The following is a 17,911-nucleotide window of genomic DNA, read 5'->3' on the forward strand; positions in this document are numbered from 1 at the left end:
TTAAATGTTCTTTAACCTTCAATGATTCATAGAATCAGTTTGGTTGGAGAAGACCCTGAAGATCACTGAGTCCAACCATAACCTAACTCTGGCACTAACCCATTTCCCTAAGAGCCTCAGTTATATGTCTTTTAAACCCCTCCAGGGATGGTGACTCCACCACTGCCCTGGGCAGCCTGTTCCAATGCCCAACAGCCCGTTCTGATTGTTTGCTGCTACTTTTATCCACAGTCATGCTGAATAGAAGCTACGGCTAAATGGAAAGTTAAATGTGTTATTGCTCTTGCCTCCCACTGGGATGCATCTCATGGGGTTGACACAGCCCTTAGCAAGGTCCCATCCTCCACTTTTCTGGGTCCACGCAGACACTGTGCCAACCAAACCAGGGAGACCTCCAGCACTGGACAAGAGAGCAGCTGCCTCCCTGCATGCTGGGGATGCTGAGCCAGATGACAGAGGAGGAAGGGGAAGGGACAGGCAGCCCAGAACATGCTTGGAAAAGCCAAACCCAAAACCCAAGAAAGCCAAAGCTCCCTGAGCAAAGCCCCAGGAAAACCCACCTTCACGTAGGAGTCGCATGTCCGGCACTCCTTGCCCATCAGCCCTTTTGCTTCCATGACTGGAAAGGAAACAAATCAATCAAGCCCCAAAGTGGCAGGGAAAGCATCTTCATACACCGCGGTGCTCTGTTCGATGGGGTGTCCTGTCCTCGGAGGGCCGAACACACCTCCTACCGCATCGGGATCCGCACGCAGCTCCCCAGCAGCCTGGTCTCACTGGGCACCCACAGCCAGGTGAAGCGATTTATCATGTTTTTTGCCTTTAATACAACTGCGCTATAAATACAAGAATCTATGGGTGAGGTTGGCAGCAGATGCAGTTCAGCATCCGGCTGGCAAATGGCATTTTGTTTGCCTGACTTGACACAGTTCTGGGCTCCCTGCCCCGGAGCCAAATGTATCATCAAGTTAAATATCAACGGGCACATCCTGATGGCAGCTCTGCCAGCAGAGACTCGCCATTGCCCCACGGTGGGGAACAGTGGATTCCCAGCCCCATGGCTGGAGGCAACAGATGCGCAGCAGAGTCGCGATTGCCCAGGACAGGTTGTCAGAACAAGGCTGAGCTCCGTCCTAACAAGCCCAGCAAGGCAGCGGTGCCCTTTCTAACACACACCACTAAAGCTGCAGTGCCACAGTTCCCCAGGACCTGCCTCATGGCTGTGAAGAAGCCACCATCCCAGGTGCATCACTGTCCGGTACCCAGCAGTGGTGGCCAGCCCCGAGTCCCCAAAGCAGGAAAAGCATCTTTTGTCCCCCAGGAAACGTGCCATGGTGTAAGGGACAGCAACCCTGGCCTGGACCAGGTGAAATACTTCTATTGAAGAAATAATGCTGGTGTTTAAAAATTGCAGTGTTTGGAGGTAACTGAATGATTTAGAAGTCCTGACAAATGTCGCAAATGGTATTGGCCAATGTAAAAGACGTTTCAGAGGAGATAAAGCACTTCAGCTTTTGTTTTCCAAATTATATTTGCTTTTTTTCTTTTCACATAGAGTTAAAGAAAAAAAATTTATACACATGGATGCAAAAGACACCATGATCATCTGCAAATGAACATCTCTAGAAATCTCAGTTTAGCCTGTACGTCAAAGAGCCCCCATCATGCTGCTCCACCACAGAGCTGCTCCCAACAGCTTTCACGAAGCTCCAAAGAGTTTGAAGAACAGGCACCACTGTGCTGTCCCCATCACCAGCCCAGCATGACACTGGGGCCACCTCCCCACATGCCCCAGGGAGATACTCACTGTGCAGCACCAGGGTCCGGTCCCGCACCTCGACAGACAGCTTCAGCTGGCCTGGGGAAGGAGAGGAGGGATGGTGAAGGAGAAATGAAGGAGGCAGGGCTGGCACAGCTCCCCCCACATCCCTGAGGCCCCAAGCCCATCCTGCTTCCCCACCCCAGGCATGGGCATCACTCAGGGGCCAAGGGGAAAATCAGGGAGAAAACATTTTCTGCTACCAAGCCAGTCACAGAATACAGAATGTCAGGGGTTGAAGGGCCCAGGAAAGCTCACCCAGTGCAATCCCCCCATGGAGCAGGAACACCCAGATGAGGTTACACAGGAAGGTGTCCAGGCGGGTTGGAATGTCTGCACAGAAGGAGACTCCACAACCCCCCTGGGCAGCCTGGGCCAGGCTCTGCCACCCTCACCAGGAAGAAGTTGCTTCTCAAATTTAAGTGGAACCTCCTGTGTTCCAGTTTGCACCCATTGCCCCTTGTCCTGTCACTGGTTGTCACCAGAAGAGCCTGGCTCCATCCTCCTGACACTCCCCCTTTCCATATTGATCCCCATGAATGAGTCCCCCCTCAGTCTCCTCTTGTCCAGCTCCAGAGCCCCAGCTCCCTCAGCCTTTCCTCACACGGGAGATGCTCCACTCCCTGCAGCATCTTGGTGGCTGCGCTGGACTCTCTCCAGCAGTTCCCTGTCCTGCTGGAACTGAGGGGCCACAACTGGACACAATATTCCAGGTGTGGTCTCACCAGGGCAGAGCAGAGGGGCAGGAGAACCTCTCTGACCTACTGACCACCCCCTTCTAACCCACCCCAGGTACCATTGGCTTCCTGGCCACAAGGGCCCAGTGCTGGCTCATGGTCACCCTGCTGTCCCCAGGACCCCCAGGTCCCTTTCCCCTACACTGCTCTCTGATAGGTCATTCCCCAACTTATACTGGAAAAAATGTAAAAACATCCCAGGAATACCCAAATACTGTTTTCTTCAGCACACAGTAAATTCCACCAGCATAAGGCACAAGCCCATGGCAGAGGGAAGTCAGAGCAGCAGGATGAACAGTCGCTGTGGGATGAATTAACCACAGTGTAACAGGGGGATGCAGCTATTCAAATCCTCCCCCCAGCCCAGACCCAGCTCCCCCGCTGCCTCCCATCACTGTCACCCATCACCAGAACTGTCGAGCAGAGAAGATGCAGTGACAAGGACTAACACAGCACAAATCCACCCCCCAGGAATGGGAGCACAGCAAGAGCGCCCATGTTGCAGCCTCCTGCATTTCCTGGGGACCCCAGATGGGACGGGCTGCTGAGCAGACAGGTCATCCCCTAAAACCAGGAGTCAATATTTGCTTTAATCTAGGATTAAACAAGAATGGTTTCAGTCATGTGTTTTGACACTGAATAATTGTCAGGTGGCCAACAAGGCCAGAAGCAGCCAAACCCCAGGGAACAGCAACGCTCATCGTCCTGCAATCCCTCTGTCGCAGACCCGGGGGGACTGGGACCAAACAGAACCCTGGCTCCCAGTGACACAACCCCCGGGGAACTGCCTGGCTCCCGGTGTAACAGCACTGAGAGCTCTTGATGGAGGAGAAGGTGGTAGGGGAGAGCTGGGAGCAGCTACATGGAAGAAACCCAACTTTGGAGCAGGTGTGGATGGAGATCCCCCACTCCCGGTGCTCTGCCTTACCCACAGCCACCCACTGAGCCAGGACCTGCCCGGGTGCCCGGCTCCCCATCGGCATCGTGAGCAGAGTGAGGAGCGCAGTTGAGATCAAAGGCAGTCATCAGCAGGCCAAAAGGGCAGATCTTAATGAGAGCACAGGGGCGTCCACTTCTGTCCCTCAAAAGGGCAGAGAACACAGGAGAGAAAGAGATTTCAAGGTGCCAAGACTTGGTGCTTGCAGCAAATGAGGGGATCTTCCTTGGAGCAGGAGGTTGATTTGAGTTGTTACAGGAGCACAGCCAGCCATGAAGGAGAATACTTCTCCACACACAGACTGGTAGAGCACAGCAGCAAGAGCTCACCGTGGGACCCAGCAGTGCCTGGCGGGTGCTGCAGAGCCCTGTGCAGCTCAGCAGGCAACACTTCCACCCATCAGAGCCTTTTCAGCTCACAGAGGCGAGAGGGGAAGGGAGAGCTCGGAACAGAGAGAGGAGGTGGGAGGGATGAAGCCAGAGAAGCGTCAAACCAGAGTAAGTCAGTTCAGCTGGAGCATCCTCCTGGGGAATTGCTCTCAGTGTGGACTATGCAGGCAGATCCAACCTCTGTGTTCATGAACTTGGGACAGGCTCAGCTGAAACCCTGCTTAGGCAGGCCTCTGAGTCCAGAAACCCCTCAAAGAGGTGCAAGGACAAAAAGCAGGATTATTTATAAAGAAAGAGCAAAGGAAGGAGCATCCCAAACACACCTTTGGCAGGTGACACGTAAAGCCACCACCTGAAAACACAGCGCCCTCAACTGCAGAAGAACTCACTGCTCGCAGCGCGCTCTGTGCAGAGGTGAGAGCCCTTCAGCAGAGCTGGGAATCAAACCCAGTGCTTGCACAGCTCCAAACAAATCCTGCAGGTCCTGCTGCTTTTCCAAACACCTGTGCCAGATCCCCAAGCTCCCTCCTCTCATCTGGAGCTGCGAGTTGCGATTTTCAGCACTGCCTGGACCCACCTACCAGCAACCAACTCACAGCACTGGAAACCCAAGTGGTTGCAGACCCTGCGCAGGAGCTCAGCGCCCGGGAGAGCCGCACGTGTGAACCCGCCGAGCGAGGGACGGGGACTGGTCACTGGGCAGCAGCTCGGCCCTGCCGGCTCACTCACAGCTATACACTCACTGTCCCATGCACTAGCGACTCTGCATCAGCCCGAAAATCCATCCACAATGCTCAGGCTGGCACGAAGACTCAGCCGACAGCATTTTCCAGGGTGGCGGTGACACGCTGGGGTGTGCAGCCCCTCTGATCACCTTCCCAAGGGGGTCCAAGGAGCTGCCGCCTGCCAGCTGGGATACGATGTGCAGATTTTCAGGGTGATGCAGGGTCTGAAATCTGTGTAATTGCTCCAGGCCAACCTAAAACTAAACGTTTCCCTGTGTTCTGGGAGAATCAAAAGTCCAAAAGCATTAGCACAACATTTCATTCAGTCCAAAGCAAGATATCCCATTTTGACTTGTTTTCCAGCTTACAAAAAAAACACAAAAACTTGTAAACACCATTTATGGACACCTAAACATCTTTCAAATTCAAAACCAACATTTCATTTTGCAGGAGATGCACCCAAGGGCTTAGGTTTGCTGGGGTGTGGATATCTTAAGGGATTGTTTAACCTGAAACAGCTCAGAGAACTCATTTTTCACTCAAAAAAAAACCCCACAGAATTTTTAAATCTCACTCCAGCTCAAGTGTGTGTCCATGTGTGCATCTGCGTGTTTGGGAGCACACGTCTGTGCAGATGTGGAAATGCAAGTCTGTATCTGCATGGGCACATGTGCAAGGTGAGAAAGCAAAGACAACCCAGGTGAGGCAAATCAGGACAGCGCTACTGAAGCCAACACTGATTTACAGCAGGGAGAATATTGTCCCCTGGTGCCACCATGCCACCCCAGCCTCTTAGACCAAGACGTTAACCCTTCCGCTATCTCCAGATCGCTGACACTGTGGGAACCTTTGCACTGCTCCACTATTAGCATGTAACAACCCTTACAACACAAAAGCAAAATGCCCCATCTAACCAAGCGTGACAAGGAGTCAGCCCGGTAATGAATGGGCTCTGGGGAGGAGAAAGAAGCTTTTGTGCTGGGAAATTCGGGGGGAGGAAGCTCTGTGCTCAGCGCTGGGGATGGCTGGGGCCACTCCTGGGGGACACACGGGGACAAGGCTCCTGCACGAGGAGGGATCAGGTCAGACAGGCCTGTGGCCTCGTGCACCGCGTGCAGCGCTGCTGCTCTGGTGCAGGGACAGCGCCCCTGGCACCTGTGTCACAGGTGACACCAGAGGAGAGCAGGGAGAAAATGGGCATTTTGGCCTTTTTCAGAAATATCACAAATTGGCCCCAGTAGAAAGGATTTGGGAGTATCGGTGGGAAAGAGCCTCTCCTTCCTGTGGGGAACAGGTGACGTCCCTGTCAATGCGTTAGCTCCCCTGATCTCCAAAGCACACGAAGTGACAAACCACACACCCCAGGGCTTTCCCAGCCCGTCTGACCCCAAAGGGGTCCCAGCCGGCTCATGCCAGGGGAGTGCTCTGCAGCTTTGGAGCAATTCCAGAGCCTGCGTGGGGCTGGGAACAGAGAGGGAAGCTGCTGTCAGAAAGAGCCGACCCAGCAGGAGCTGGTGGGAGGGATGTGCTGTCCCAGCATCTGCACATGGACAGGCTCAAGGGCAGCAGTCACACCTTCTCAGACCGCAGGGGCTGAAACACAGCCCCTATATCAAGACAAGTTCTTGGGCTGCATTTCCACCTCATTCTGAAGCAGAGAGTCAGAGAAACTAGAGGTACTAGAGAGAGAGCAGAGGAGCTGGTGAGGGGCTGGAGCACAAGTGTGATGGGAGCGGCTGAGGGACCTGGGGGGTTCAGCTGGAGAACAGGAGCTGAGGAGAGACCTTCTGATCTCTGAACTGCCTGAAAGGAGCTTGGAGCCAGGGGGGTCGGGCTCTGCTCCCCAGGAACAAGCGCCAGGAGCAGAGGAAACTGCCTCAAGTTGCACCAGGGGAGGTTGAGGTTGGGTCTGGGGAACAATTTCTTCCCCAAAGGGCTGTGGGGCATTGGAACAGGCTGCCCAGGGCAGTGCTGGAGTCACCATCCCTGGAGGGGGTTAGAAGGTGTTTAGATGAGGTTCTCAGGGACATGGTTTAATGCTAGTTAGGTTACTGTTGGACTCTATGATCCTGAGGGTCTCTTCCAACTGAAATGATTCTGTGATTCTAAATGTTATCCCCTAGATTTACCTCTTTCTACACATCCCTAACATGAACTAAGGGAAACAGCTTCAGCAGAGGTGCCCTGACACAGCTTCTCCAGGTCACCTGTGTTCCATGAAGGTTCATGTAAATGAAAATAGGAGCAGAGAAAGGCCAGAGGGAGACAAAAGAGCAGACAGCTCCTGGGTGTACCCCCCTTCACAGGGAGCAGGCTCAGTGGGGCTGGCAGGGCTCAGCACCCAGACCCTGTCCGTCTGGACCCCACAGGGCAGGAGAGGCGATCTGAGCTGCTGAACAAAGCTGGCACCAGGAGAACAGGGAAAATCCGGGTACAAACAAGCACCAGGTGGTAAGCAAACAGGTTCCCACCCATGAGAGAAGTCTGCCAGGCCAAGGGAGGGGACACATGAATGGTGGTGTCCTTTGGGAGCAAACCCAGCAGGCGGGAAAATCTGTCCCTTACTGATCATCTCTGACAAATGGAAAATTTGGTGATGTTCTCCTTAAATGCTTTTCTGTTTTATTGCAGGAAAAATGCAAGTTTCACCCTGGCTGGGACACCCAAGAGCCATCAGTGTACATGGCAAGGGGAATTCTGACCAGAGGAGAGTAATGTCAAGTAAGTGCCTGGGTGAGAGGTCCCCATGGCACGAGGCAGAGCACCCCAAGATCACCATGGACAACTTGGGGCCCTGGCACCAGCCTTTCCCAGGACCTGGGTCACCACAGGGCTGCTGGCCCTGCCACTGCTCTTCTCTCCTGCTCAGAGCACCCAACACCAGGTCTTGTCAGCGATGGTCAGCCCATGAAGGGAACTGCAGCTGCAGAGATGATGCTTGGTTACAGATCCAAGAGGCACCACAAACCTCACAATATTTGGCACAAATAAGTCCTGCAAAGACAGGAGGATTTCATCTTCCAGGCTGTCCTGAGCAGTTTGATGTTAACAAGTCAAAAGGGGGAGGGAGCAGCATCCCTGGCTGCCCAGGGAAGAGATGTCCTGCTCCATTCACGTAACCCTCTCTGCTTCCCTGCAGCCTCTTCAACAGCCCATTGCACAATTGCCCACCCTGCTCACTAAAACAAGCAAGAGCTTTTCAAAAGAGTTTCTGAAAGAAAATGGTTGCATAAGTGGCACCCAGGAAGGGCACCCAGCTTCCCTCTGCGCAGGACGGCTGCTGACAGCCACAAACAATGGCCAGTGTTAACAGTTGGAGTCAATGATCTTAAAGGTCTTTTCCAACCAAAATGATTCTAAGATTCTACAACATTTGCTGCCAAACCCACCAGCTCGCAGGTGGGTGTGCAGGGCTTGCAGCCTAGCCCGCAGAGCCAAGTCACCACCACCCATGGGCTTCTTCAAGCCCTCACAGCAAAACTGAGGCAGCTCCAGCAAAACCCACAAGGAGCAGAGAAGGAAACCAGGACTCTGTCCTACGGGGTGTTTGGGCTCTGGCCAGCCCTGCACAGGAATCCCAGCTCCTGCCCATCCAGGGGTGCAAAACCACCTGGGTATTCGGCACCCGGCTGACCACAGCAGCACGCCTTGGCCGCGGCAGCTTGATTTCAGGGTGCTCTCCAGTTCGCCAGCTTGATGGAGCCACATATTATTCCAGCTCAGCGAGGCAGATGCAAGCAGGCTGCTGCTCAGTGTTTAATGCCTTTGGGGAGCAGCTCTCCAGCCTGTTCCTACCAGCCAGGCGCTGGCCATGACCTGCCACGGCTCCCCGTGCTGCACTGGCCACATCCCCCGGGCACCCCCTGCTCGCCGGAGCTGCGGGCTCAACGCTTACCAAACGTGGTGAGGTAGAAAGAGCTTCCCAGGGGATCAGCCTGGCGGGTGCAGAGCGAGACTCTGTGGATGTTGCCGGGCTCCATGGCAGGACACTTCTAATTAGCCAGTAATTGGAGCTCTCCCAGCCTAGCCTGGGAAAGCCAAACAGCCGTTTAAGCCGGGAGTGACAGGCAGCCGGGTTTCCATGGGACACGCGTCCAACCGCCGCACGTTTGAACGGCGCGGCTCCCATTGGCCCCGCGGATTTGAACAGGGACCGCACCTGCCTGAGCAAACAGGCCGAGCCCCGCGCCGCAGCCATGTGCAAGGACACGGGCAGCGCTCTGCAGACCCCAGACCCGCACCGGCACCATCCCACAGCCACCCTGCTGATGCACCAGGAATGAGTTCCTGGGAAAAGTGGAAAACTTTGCAACGTTTCCTCTCCTCTGCAGTACGGCAGGCTGTAAGTAACCCCGTGACTGTGCGACCAGGTTTGCCAGCAAACACTCAGCTGCTTGGGGAACTGCCCCACCAGAGCAGAAGGGGACAGCAGCATGAGGCAGCTCTGGGGAAGTTATTATAGGCAAGGAAAGGCTGTAAGAGTTGGTCTGTGGGGGTGAGGCAAGAAAGGGAGGGATGGCCAGATAAGGGTTACCTGCTTGGCTCTCGTGTGACAAGGAAAGAGGCACACAGCCCCCCAGGCTCATGGGGTCACTCTGCAAGACCCCAAGCAGCCCTTCCCATGCCCCAAAGGGTGACAATGCACCCGTCAGCTCCAGACAGTGCACCACAGCTCAGCGGGAGCACCCAGAGCTGAGCACAAGTCCGGAGAGTGGGGAGGAATTATGGAGATGGTTTCTCCATGAAACCCCCTCCCCATAGGCTGGGCTGTCCCAGGATCCCTGCAGCCCTGCTCCCCACAGCGCAGGACCCCACACAGGACTGACCCCTGGCAGAGCAGATCTGTCCCCACACTCCCCATGCTGCGGGAAATGCCACACTCAGCGAGGTCTGTTCCTCGTGGCACTGCTGCGAGGCTGCGGGTCCACAACAGCACAGGGGAGTCTGGATCAGACCTGTGCGGGCTTTGTGGTTGGGAGCAGCCGATTCACAGATCCCGCTGCCCTGGCCCAGGCAGAGTTGGGTAACGGGAGAGCTCAGCCCTGACAAGCGAAGGTTGGGAGAGACACGGGTGCAGCCCAGCACAGGGCCATGCTGCCACTGCAGACAGCTGCTGTCAGTGCTGCACAGGCACCTCCATTTCCCAGCCTGCTGAAGTAATACTAAATATACTGACGTCTTTGGGATGGAAAAGGACATGATCTGTAGAGTCCAGGGGACACACACCTCGGCCATTCCTCCCCATGGTCACCCCTCCACACGCTCCTGGCCAGCGCCAAGTCCCTGGCTGCCCCACAGCCCCACTCACACTCCCAACACATACCTTTCCCCTTCACCCGCGCGTGGCTGATCTTCCTCCTGCTCCCCAATGGTCCCTTTGACATCTGCAGGGAGGGTTGTACAGCCCCACATCTCCCCTTCGGCAGGGCTGGCAGACGCTCCAGCAACTGGGAACTCTGCCCTGTCCCTGCCAGAGAAAAAAGGAGATGAGGACAGGACACAGCAGGACAGGGAGCTGGGACATGGGGGACACCAGAGGCTCTGCAGCACCCATGGTTTTTACCTGCCACAAGGGTACGTCCCCACCCCGTCCCAGCCTTCCCCAGAAGACCACACTGCCAGGTCTCTGCTCCGAGCTTCCCCTGGCCAGCTCTGCACAAACAAGGCCGTTCTGTCCCCCACTGCCCCCCTGCCCAGCCCCATCTGGGTGCAGAAGACAGAGGAGTGATGGTGAGTCACCGGGGCCAGTGCCACAGCAGAACACAGACCCTCGTTCAGCGGGAGTCACCCCTGGCACGTGTCTCAGCTGCACCTTGGCCCTTTACACACCAGCACCAAGGGCATCCTCTGCTCAGCACCGTTATATTTTGCTGTATTTAAAACAGTCAGCCAGCCCCTTCACGGTTTAATGAGCCCATGAGCAGCTTTCCAGGACACTGGAGATGCTGCCCAGCTCCTGCCGGGTGTTCAGGACAGTCTTGCAAGGCTCAGATCCAGCTTCCAGTCCACAACCTGAAGCGCTCAGGCTCAGAGCAGCAGGGATGCTCTGCACAGGGAGGAACGGGACAGTTTCCTTGTGACCAGCACCCAGCACACCAGCCCCTCCTTGCTCACAGCCAAACCACCACCCAGGAACCTGCCACGGGATCCCTCACTGATGGAGAAAAAAGTGCACAGACCCAGAAATGGGAGCCTGGAGGGAGAGACATCTCCCAGCCACAGCACACAGTGAGGGAACCAGCACGGTCCAGTAACTCTTCAGGGTCAGAAACATCTGGCCAGGCTTCTTCCAGCACATCCTGTCGCACCAGGTGAGATCAGGGGTGAGTTAACTATGAACAAACATCCCAATCATCCATCTATCCCTTGCCACAGCCCCGGAAGCCCTGGTGATGCCTGAGCACCACAAGTAAATGGTGTTAAATCACAGTCCTGGACAACCAGGAACGAGCACACATGTGGGATGGGCACTGCCCAGGGATACATGGTCATTTCTAAGGCCTTCAAAATGTTCCTCCCTCCAGGCTTCGAAAAAACTCTTCCTGTCATTTATTCAGCTGAATCCATTTGCTGACATTCTCAGTGACCTTCATCTTGCCACCCATCAAAATTAAAGCTTTATCCCAGTCAATTTACTTGCCCCTGAAGTAAAATACAGCCTGGGACTGCATGTTTCAGTGCACAGTATCCCCAGCTATCCAGCACATCCCACACCACAGGACACACAAAACCAAGCAGTTCTACTGAGGGAACACGCAAACAACACACCCTGCAGTCCCAGCTCTGCAGAACCTCTGTTAACACGAGCAGAGTGTGCACAACCCAGCCTTGCCATGTCCTTCCCTCCTTCACCACTCATCCCGCAACAGCATTGAGACCACGACTTGTGCTGTTTCTCTCTGGCACTGCTGAGCCTGCAGCTCTCCCCAGCACACACAGCAGTGGTGAGTGGTGTTAATATGTCACCTCATCTCTTAGGAGCTCCCCAGGCTCACACAAAGCCTCCCCTCTCCAGGTCTGTATTGCAAAATGCTCTTAAGAGGCAAAAGGAAAGACAAACAGGACAGCAGCAAAAAGCACTGTCTCTCTAAAGCAGGCAGTCTCACAGGTTTGGGTAAAAGAATCCCACTAGGTAGGGTTTTTCAAAATTAAAAATAATAATAATACTAACAGAAAAGGTAAAGAAGAATCTCTGTGGGACTCTGCGACTCCCCCACATCCTCCTCCCAGAGTCTCACTGTTTGTAAAAATCACTCTTAACTCTCAAACCCAGCAGAACCACGTCTGCTCCACCCTGCAGCACAAGGCACCAGTGGGGAGCCCCGAGGTCAATCACGATCCCGCAGGCGCTGGGCATCACCAACATCCCGCAAAGGGCATGCGGGACGCACAGCCCCTCAACTCCAAGTGCCGCCTGGTTCAGGGGTGACAACCAGGCACCTGCACAGCCACAATCCATCCTTCACCCAGCAGACAGAGCAGCACTGCAAACCAAGCAGAGAAATCACCTGAGCACTCCTGCGTGAGCCCCAGCTGCTCCATGGCTCCCACGCGGGACGGTCACTCTCTCCAGCAATGTCAACCACCAGCGTCCTGTGCTCAAGCTGCGATTCAGCTGCCACGAGCCTTTGACCTTGGCACCACTGTAAAGGAGGAGGGAAAAAAAACCCAAAACCCAGTATATAAATGTTCCAAGCAAGCAGAGCTCCACTACTGGGAAGTTACAAATTAAATTGCATGCCGGGAAGAGATAGTGGTGATGCATGCAACAGCCTCTTTCTCTACCGGCTCCCAACAGCGAGGTGCCAACTCTTTAACTTCCCTCTTAACATTCAAACCCCTGGGGACTGACCTTAACCCGCATTTCTATTAGAGTCTCCAGCAAACTGCACATTCAGCTGGTTGGCTCGGGAGTTAATGACTTTCTTTTAAAATTTAACACAGTTCTCCATCACAAATTTCAGTTTGCCAGCACCAGGATCTGCCTTTGGCTGGGTATTCAAATCTAAACACGTGCTTAGACAGTTATTCCAGGCAAAAGGGTAACACACAAACAGAAAATCCATGAGATTGAAGCTGGCTTTGAAATTAGAGAAATTAAATCAGACAGGGAAAAATTACTTCAATGGTAAGAGGATTGGAACAGAAAGGGTTAGTGCTATTTCTGGGCAATCCTGCGGGCAGATTTCTGGGATTAGCAAAGCCTGACACACGGGGCAGACACACAAACCCCAGCACTTCCCCAGCAGTGAGGCTGCTGCAGCCCCTCATCCCCAGGGTCTACAGCAGCATCGAGCTCCTGTCCCCAACACCACCCCTGCAGCAAGCACAGCTGAGCAGTTCCCTGAAAAACACCAGTGAGGAACCCAACAGAGACACAAACGGGCTGATTACTGAAGCATTTTACACTCCGGGACCCAAGAAACGTTTTCTCTGCTCCAAGGGTGTCTTTGGAAACGTCACATCTGCTCTGCTTGCATCCCAGAGTCTGCGCAGCCTGTCACAGCCCAGACCTGTGGGACACCCGTGGCTGCACCGCAGCAGCACGTCCCTCGCTGCTGCAGCGCTGGCTGCTCGCAGCACAACCTGTCAAGACAGATGCACTTGGGACTTAGTGCTCCTGCAAAATCGCACCTCCCAGCAGGGAACGAACGCTGCACTGGGCGTGATTCTGTGTCACTGAACCGGCACTGACCCAATGCTGGCAAATGCCTCGTGAGCTGCTCCTGCCCAAAGCACAAAGCCACCCATTCACTCCTCAGCATCTCCCGCAGCCAGCACAGGATCCCAACCCAGCACTCAGCTCAGCAGCAGAGTTCCTGCAGTGTTCCAGGTTTTATAAGAACACCGCATTTTCGCTTTTCCAGGACCCAACGTGTTTCACATTTTTCACCCATAGCTTTGGGTAACAAATTTCTTTGGCCGAGCACTTTTCTAAACCCAGCTCTCACTGCTCCTTCCTCAGAAAAATAAACAGTCTGAACATGCAAAGGGACTAATCCACGCTGATCCTCGGCTTTGCACTGGTGAGGTGTTGCCATAAGGACTCAAGATGCAAGTACTTGCAGGGAAAGCAGAGGATCCACAACAAATTCCATGTGAGCAGGAGCTGTTACAAACCTCCTCAGCTGCCCACAAGGAATGCAAGCACAGAACAGCCTGTGTGCACAGCTACTTGTTGCTGTGCCAATCCCATCTTTCAGCAGGGCCAAGCTTGCTGGAGTCTGAAAAAGGTTCATCTTGTCCCTCACCCCTTTCTATTGCTAAGGCTAAATTGGCTGAAATTGTTCAGACTAAAGGCAGCTACAGCTCGGCTGTGGTTTGTGTTAGTTACTCCATAAATCAGCCCCTCTCCGGGAGACAGAACACAGGGAAACTGCTGAGAGCCAGAAGCTCTTCTTTTATTTTCAGATCTCAAAGATTTTCACCTGACTGGAACACCCTGAGGCCACAGAAACTGCCCTGCTGCTTCCCCCGCCTGCCCTGCAGCTGGTCAGGGAGACACCCCAGGTTAATTCCGAGGGATCCCTCTGACGCACACCAGTGCTTCCAGTACAAAACTCCCGCGGCTGGCAAAGCCTCCCACTGCCTCCCTTCCCAGTGTGGAACGGCAGAGAAGATATCGGTGATCAGAGCAACCTGTGGGCTCATCGGGAACACAGCACAGCCCGATCCACACCAGAAGGCTGAGAGGAGATCCTGACCCACAGCACAACAGCTCACCAGAAACTATTCTTATATTTTTAATTCTTTTTCCCATTTGCCATTTTTAGCCTGCAGAATAGCAGTAGGTTAGGCACACACCTCATTTAGGAACATTACACAAACGCTGCACAATCTTACCACGCCAAGGCTCAGCACTTCTTTGAAGCGGTGGGACTTTCACAACTGAGATGTTTAACACATACTCGTCCTCCAGCATTAATGTGGATAAAAAGCCAGCTAATTACAACAATACATAAACTTCACAGCACCATCCTGCCCCATACATTCTGAACCCTCAATTACATCAGCAAAAAGTAGCACCATGAGACATTCCAGGTCTCTTGGGGAACATCTGACCTCAGCATCCAGTTCTGCAGCAGCCGTGGGGTTGAACAGCTCAACAAGGCAAACTAGGCCAAGCAGCGACGTACGCGAAAAATAAATACAGTGGAAGCACAGCAAAAACTTCAACAGCAAGCAATGAGGTGCAGCAACCCCGGACAAGGACAACCCAGTGCCACAGGTCACTGGTGCAGCTGCTGCCACCTGGAAACTCTTCTGCAGACACTGGGGTTTCCTCGGCTCCCAGCCCCTCGCACGGAGTTGCGATCCAGCTCTGTGCCGCCGTCACCCCGGCACCGCTTCCTGCGCAAAAGTCAGGCTTTTGATATTTTTTACATCTATTTTGGACCAACTTGACAACCAGGTTTCCACTGTCTGAACAGTAACGCTGCTTCGAAGCAGCTGCCTCAGGAAAACTGAACACTCAAAGCTCACACTCAGAGAGGGTGCAATTAGACACTTCAAGAGGGACACTCTTCTGAGCCCACAGTGCTGCTGTGGATTACTGGATTTTGACAAATGCTAAGTAGAAAGTCACTGTTAACTTATTTTGATGCAATAAAAATAATATAATAAACTAAGTCTTTAAAAGTTTTAGTGACATTACTCATAAAACAGATAAGTTTCAAGACAGCAAAAGATCTCTTGGGAATAGTGATTGTTTTGCTTTAGTATGGTCACAGGGATCAAAGTAATTAAGTTAAAACAGCTTTAAAAGTTATTGCACATCACCTGAGCTGAATTGTGTGCACAGTCTGAAGCTACATCTACATGAAATGGCTGCTTTCCAGGCCTTCACCCAGGCTCCAGCACGATTCCGTCTCTAGTGAGCCAGTTTAGCTCACTAATTTCATAAAAAAATAAACTATTTCTGGCACCGGCACAGCAAACTGAATTGGCCAAGGTACGTGACGAGGGCAGACAGAGATCAAATGCAGGAAATGGCACAATGGAAATGGGTAAGCTGCCCTTTTTGTTGGCAGAGATGTCCTTTATCATCTGGTGAAGGCCCACTTCTAGCCTGCACAATGAAAAGTAAAATGTACTGAAGTTCTCCTACACCTTCATGTTCATTTTAAAGTAGCTGAATTGATGGCTGCTGCTGAAAGGGCAGCCGCCTTCTCTCCCTCCCCGTAAGTGTATGATCCCGACTCTCCCGTTTTGCAGAAGAGTGGGAACGGGCACATCGAACCACAGAATCTCTTGAGTTGGATGGGACCCATAAGGATCATTGGGGTCAACTCCCTGTTCCTCACAAGACTACCTACAATTAAATCATATTACTAAGAGCATCATCCAGACGCTCCGTGAATTCTGCCAGGCTTGGTGCCGTGACCACCCCCTGGGGAGCCCGTTCCAGTGACCAACCACCCTCTCGCTGAAGAGCCTTTTCCTAACGGAATTTCAGAATAGTTAAGAACATAAGAGCAGACCTACTGGTCAGACACAGGGCTGTGTAGCTCAACCTCCCATTTCTGGCAGCAGTCTGGGGGCGATGCCGAGGGGAGAACACAAGAATACGGCAGGCACATGAGACAGACAGTTCCCCAAAATAGTTGTCCAGCCCATAACAATTCCCAGTTCAAAGACTTTCCACTACAATAGGGTCAACTCGACTTCACTGCACATTTTGCAGCCACAGAAGGCGTCGGATCCCATTTGGATGGTGGCACACCATTAGTTCAGCCTTCATGAGGCCACTTTAGGCCACCTCTGCGGATTAATTTGCATTCTAAATCAATTAGCCCGATTATGGCACATATTGTTTGACAATTATTATATTCCCTGCAGTCAGAAAGGCGTTTCCCTCCCTCCAAGCTGAAAGCACTCACTTTGACAAGGTTATTAAAGAATATGAGGTGAGACAATGCCTGACCCTGCTGCAGACCTCAGGCCTGGAAAAATAGGTCTTTCTGAACCACAACACAAATAGAAGCAAGATTCATGCGGAAACAAATGCAAATGAACAGTATGAAAGGTAAATCAGAGGTTACCCTGCAGGTTTCATTTCCAAAGCACTTTCCAAAGTGAGTTAACTAAGTTAGCTTTAATGTCATAGTCGGTCTCTGCAGCTGAAAATAGCTCCTTAACTCGTACACACAATTTGTGCAAAATATGGTTCTTAGGTCAGACAGGAAAGTCCAGTCAATCAGTAGAAGTTCAGGTTGGCAATTTTTTGATAGTAAAAACTGCTGAATTAGTTTACAGTAAAAAAAAAGGATCTCAGGAAGATATTTCAGGATGCGACTGCTGTATTTAGAGACCATTTGTCAGAGATATCTTACCTTAGAAGACCCGAGGCAGGGGGTGCACAAGTGACATCTCCGCAGCAGCGCTCTCCTCTGGGAACGGGGCTCCTCGCTGCACTGACTGTTCTGTCTGCAGGGAAAGGAAAGAGGGAATGATTCCAGGCATCAGAGCTAAGGCTGAGGACAGATGCACTTGAAAATTTAGAAAACACAAAGTAAAAGCTGTTTTCTTTTAAAAAAAGGATACCACCAAGTGTCTAAAATTCTTTCTTCTTCTATAATTAAAAAAAAAGGCAGTCATGGGCAGTCTCCCAGACAAATTTAAACTAGAAAACACAAATACCTGTAACAACATCCCACACCACAGCCACTCCAATTTACAATGTGGTCCCTGTCCCTGCCTTCACCTTTGTGAACACCAGGTCTGCACCTGGTTTGTTACCAACACCAGTAGCTATAAGGCAGCACTTCACCCTGCCCTGGAGCATCTGCTGCCCCTCTGACTCACCTGTGCTGGCAACTTGCTCTCCAGAGCAGCTGAGGGTGGATCCAGGTGGCACTAATGAGGGGGAAAAGCTGTGAAGTGACTCCCAGGGCTTAGTAACTTGCTCAACCATTTGTAGGCTCAAGACCTCACAGAGCTATGTCTGCATGCAAGCTTGCAACCCCAGCACATTCCCAGCAGCCCCAACAGGATTGGTTTGAGCGCCCAGAGCAAAGGTTTTGCAGATCAAAACACCAACTTGCACGTGTAGTACCCTCTGGCACACTCCCTCCATTTTCCTAAGAGGAAGAGGTTAATTTACTGCAGTAACCTCTTCATTACAGGACTTGCATTGCACCTATTGTGATACATCTTCAAGAACGCGGGAAACAAGTGCTCCACAGTCACTACTCTATACAGGAATAACCTGTTGTTATTATTATTTCTTTGGCCATTGCAGTAGTGAAGTATCATTTTCACAAAAGTAAAGATTCAAACCCAGCTGTACTAACAGCACATTCTGC

At 52.6% G+C, this 17,911-nt stretch overlaps 1 protein-coding gene across 1 annotated transcript in view; it reads right to left on the reverse strand.

The window, feature by feature from the left end:
- Positions 1 to 16,990, reverse strand: part of RGS3 (regulator of G protein signaling 3) — an 83,263-nt gene extending 66,273 nt beyond the window's left edge. The window contains exons 1-5 of the mRNA XM_082067560.1: positions 16,940 to 16,990; positions 12,116 to 12,250; positions 9,931 to 10,074; positions 1,808 to 1,858; positions 561 to 619 (exon numbers count right to left, since the gene is read on the reverse strand). Of these exons, the coding sequence (XP_081923686.1) occupies positions 561 to 619; positions 1,808 to 1,858; positions 9,931 to 10,074; positions 12,116 to 12,149 (288 nt within the window). The 5' untranslated portion in view covers positions 12,150 to 12,250; positions 16,940 to 16,990. The remainder of the gene's footprint in view (positions 1 to 560; positions 620 to 1,807; positions 1,859 to 9,930; positions 10,075 to 12,115; positions 12,251 to 16,939) is intronic.
- Positions 16,991 to 17,911: the final 921 nt, after the last annotated feature.

This window comes from Streptopelia decaocto (assembly GCF_964273445.1).
Source record: "Streptopelia decaocto genome assembly, chromosome: 17".
Taxonomy (NCBI): Eukaryota; Metazoa; Chordata; class Aves; order Columbiformes; family Columbidae; genus Streptopelia; species Streptopelia decaocto.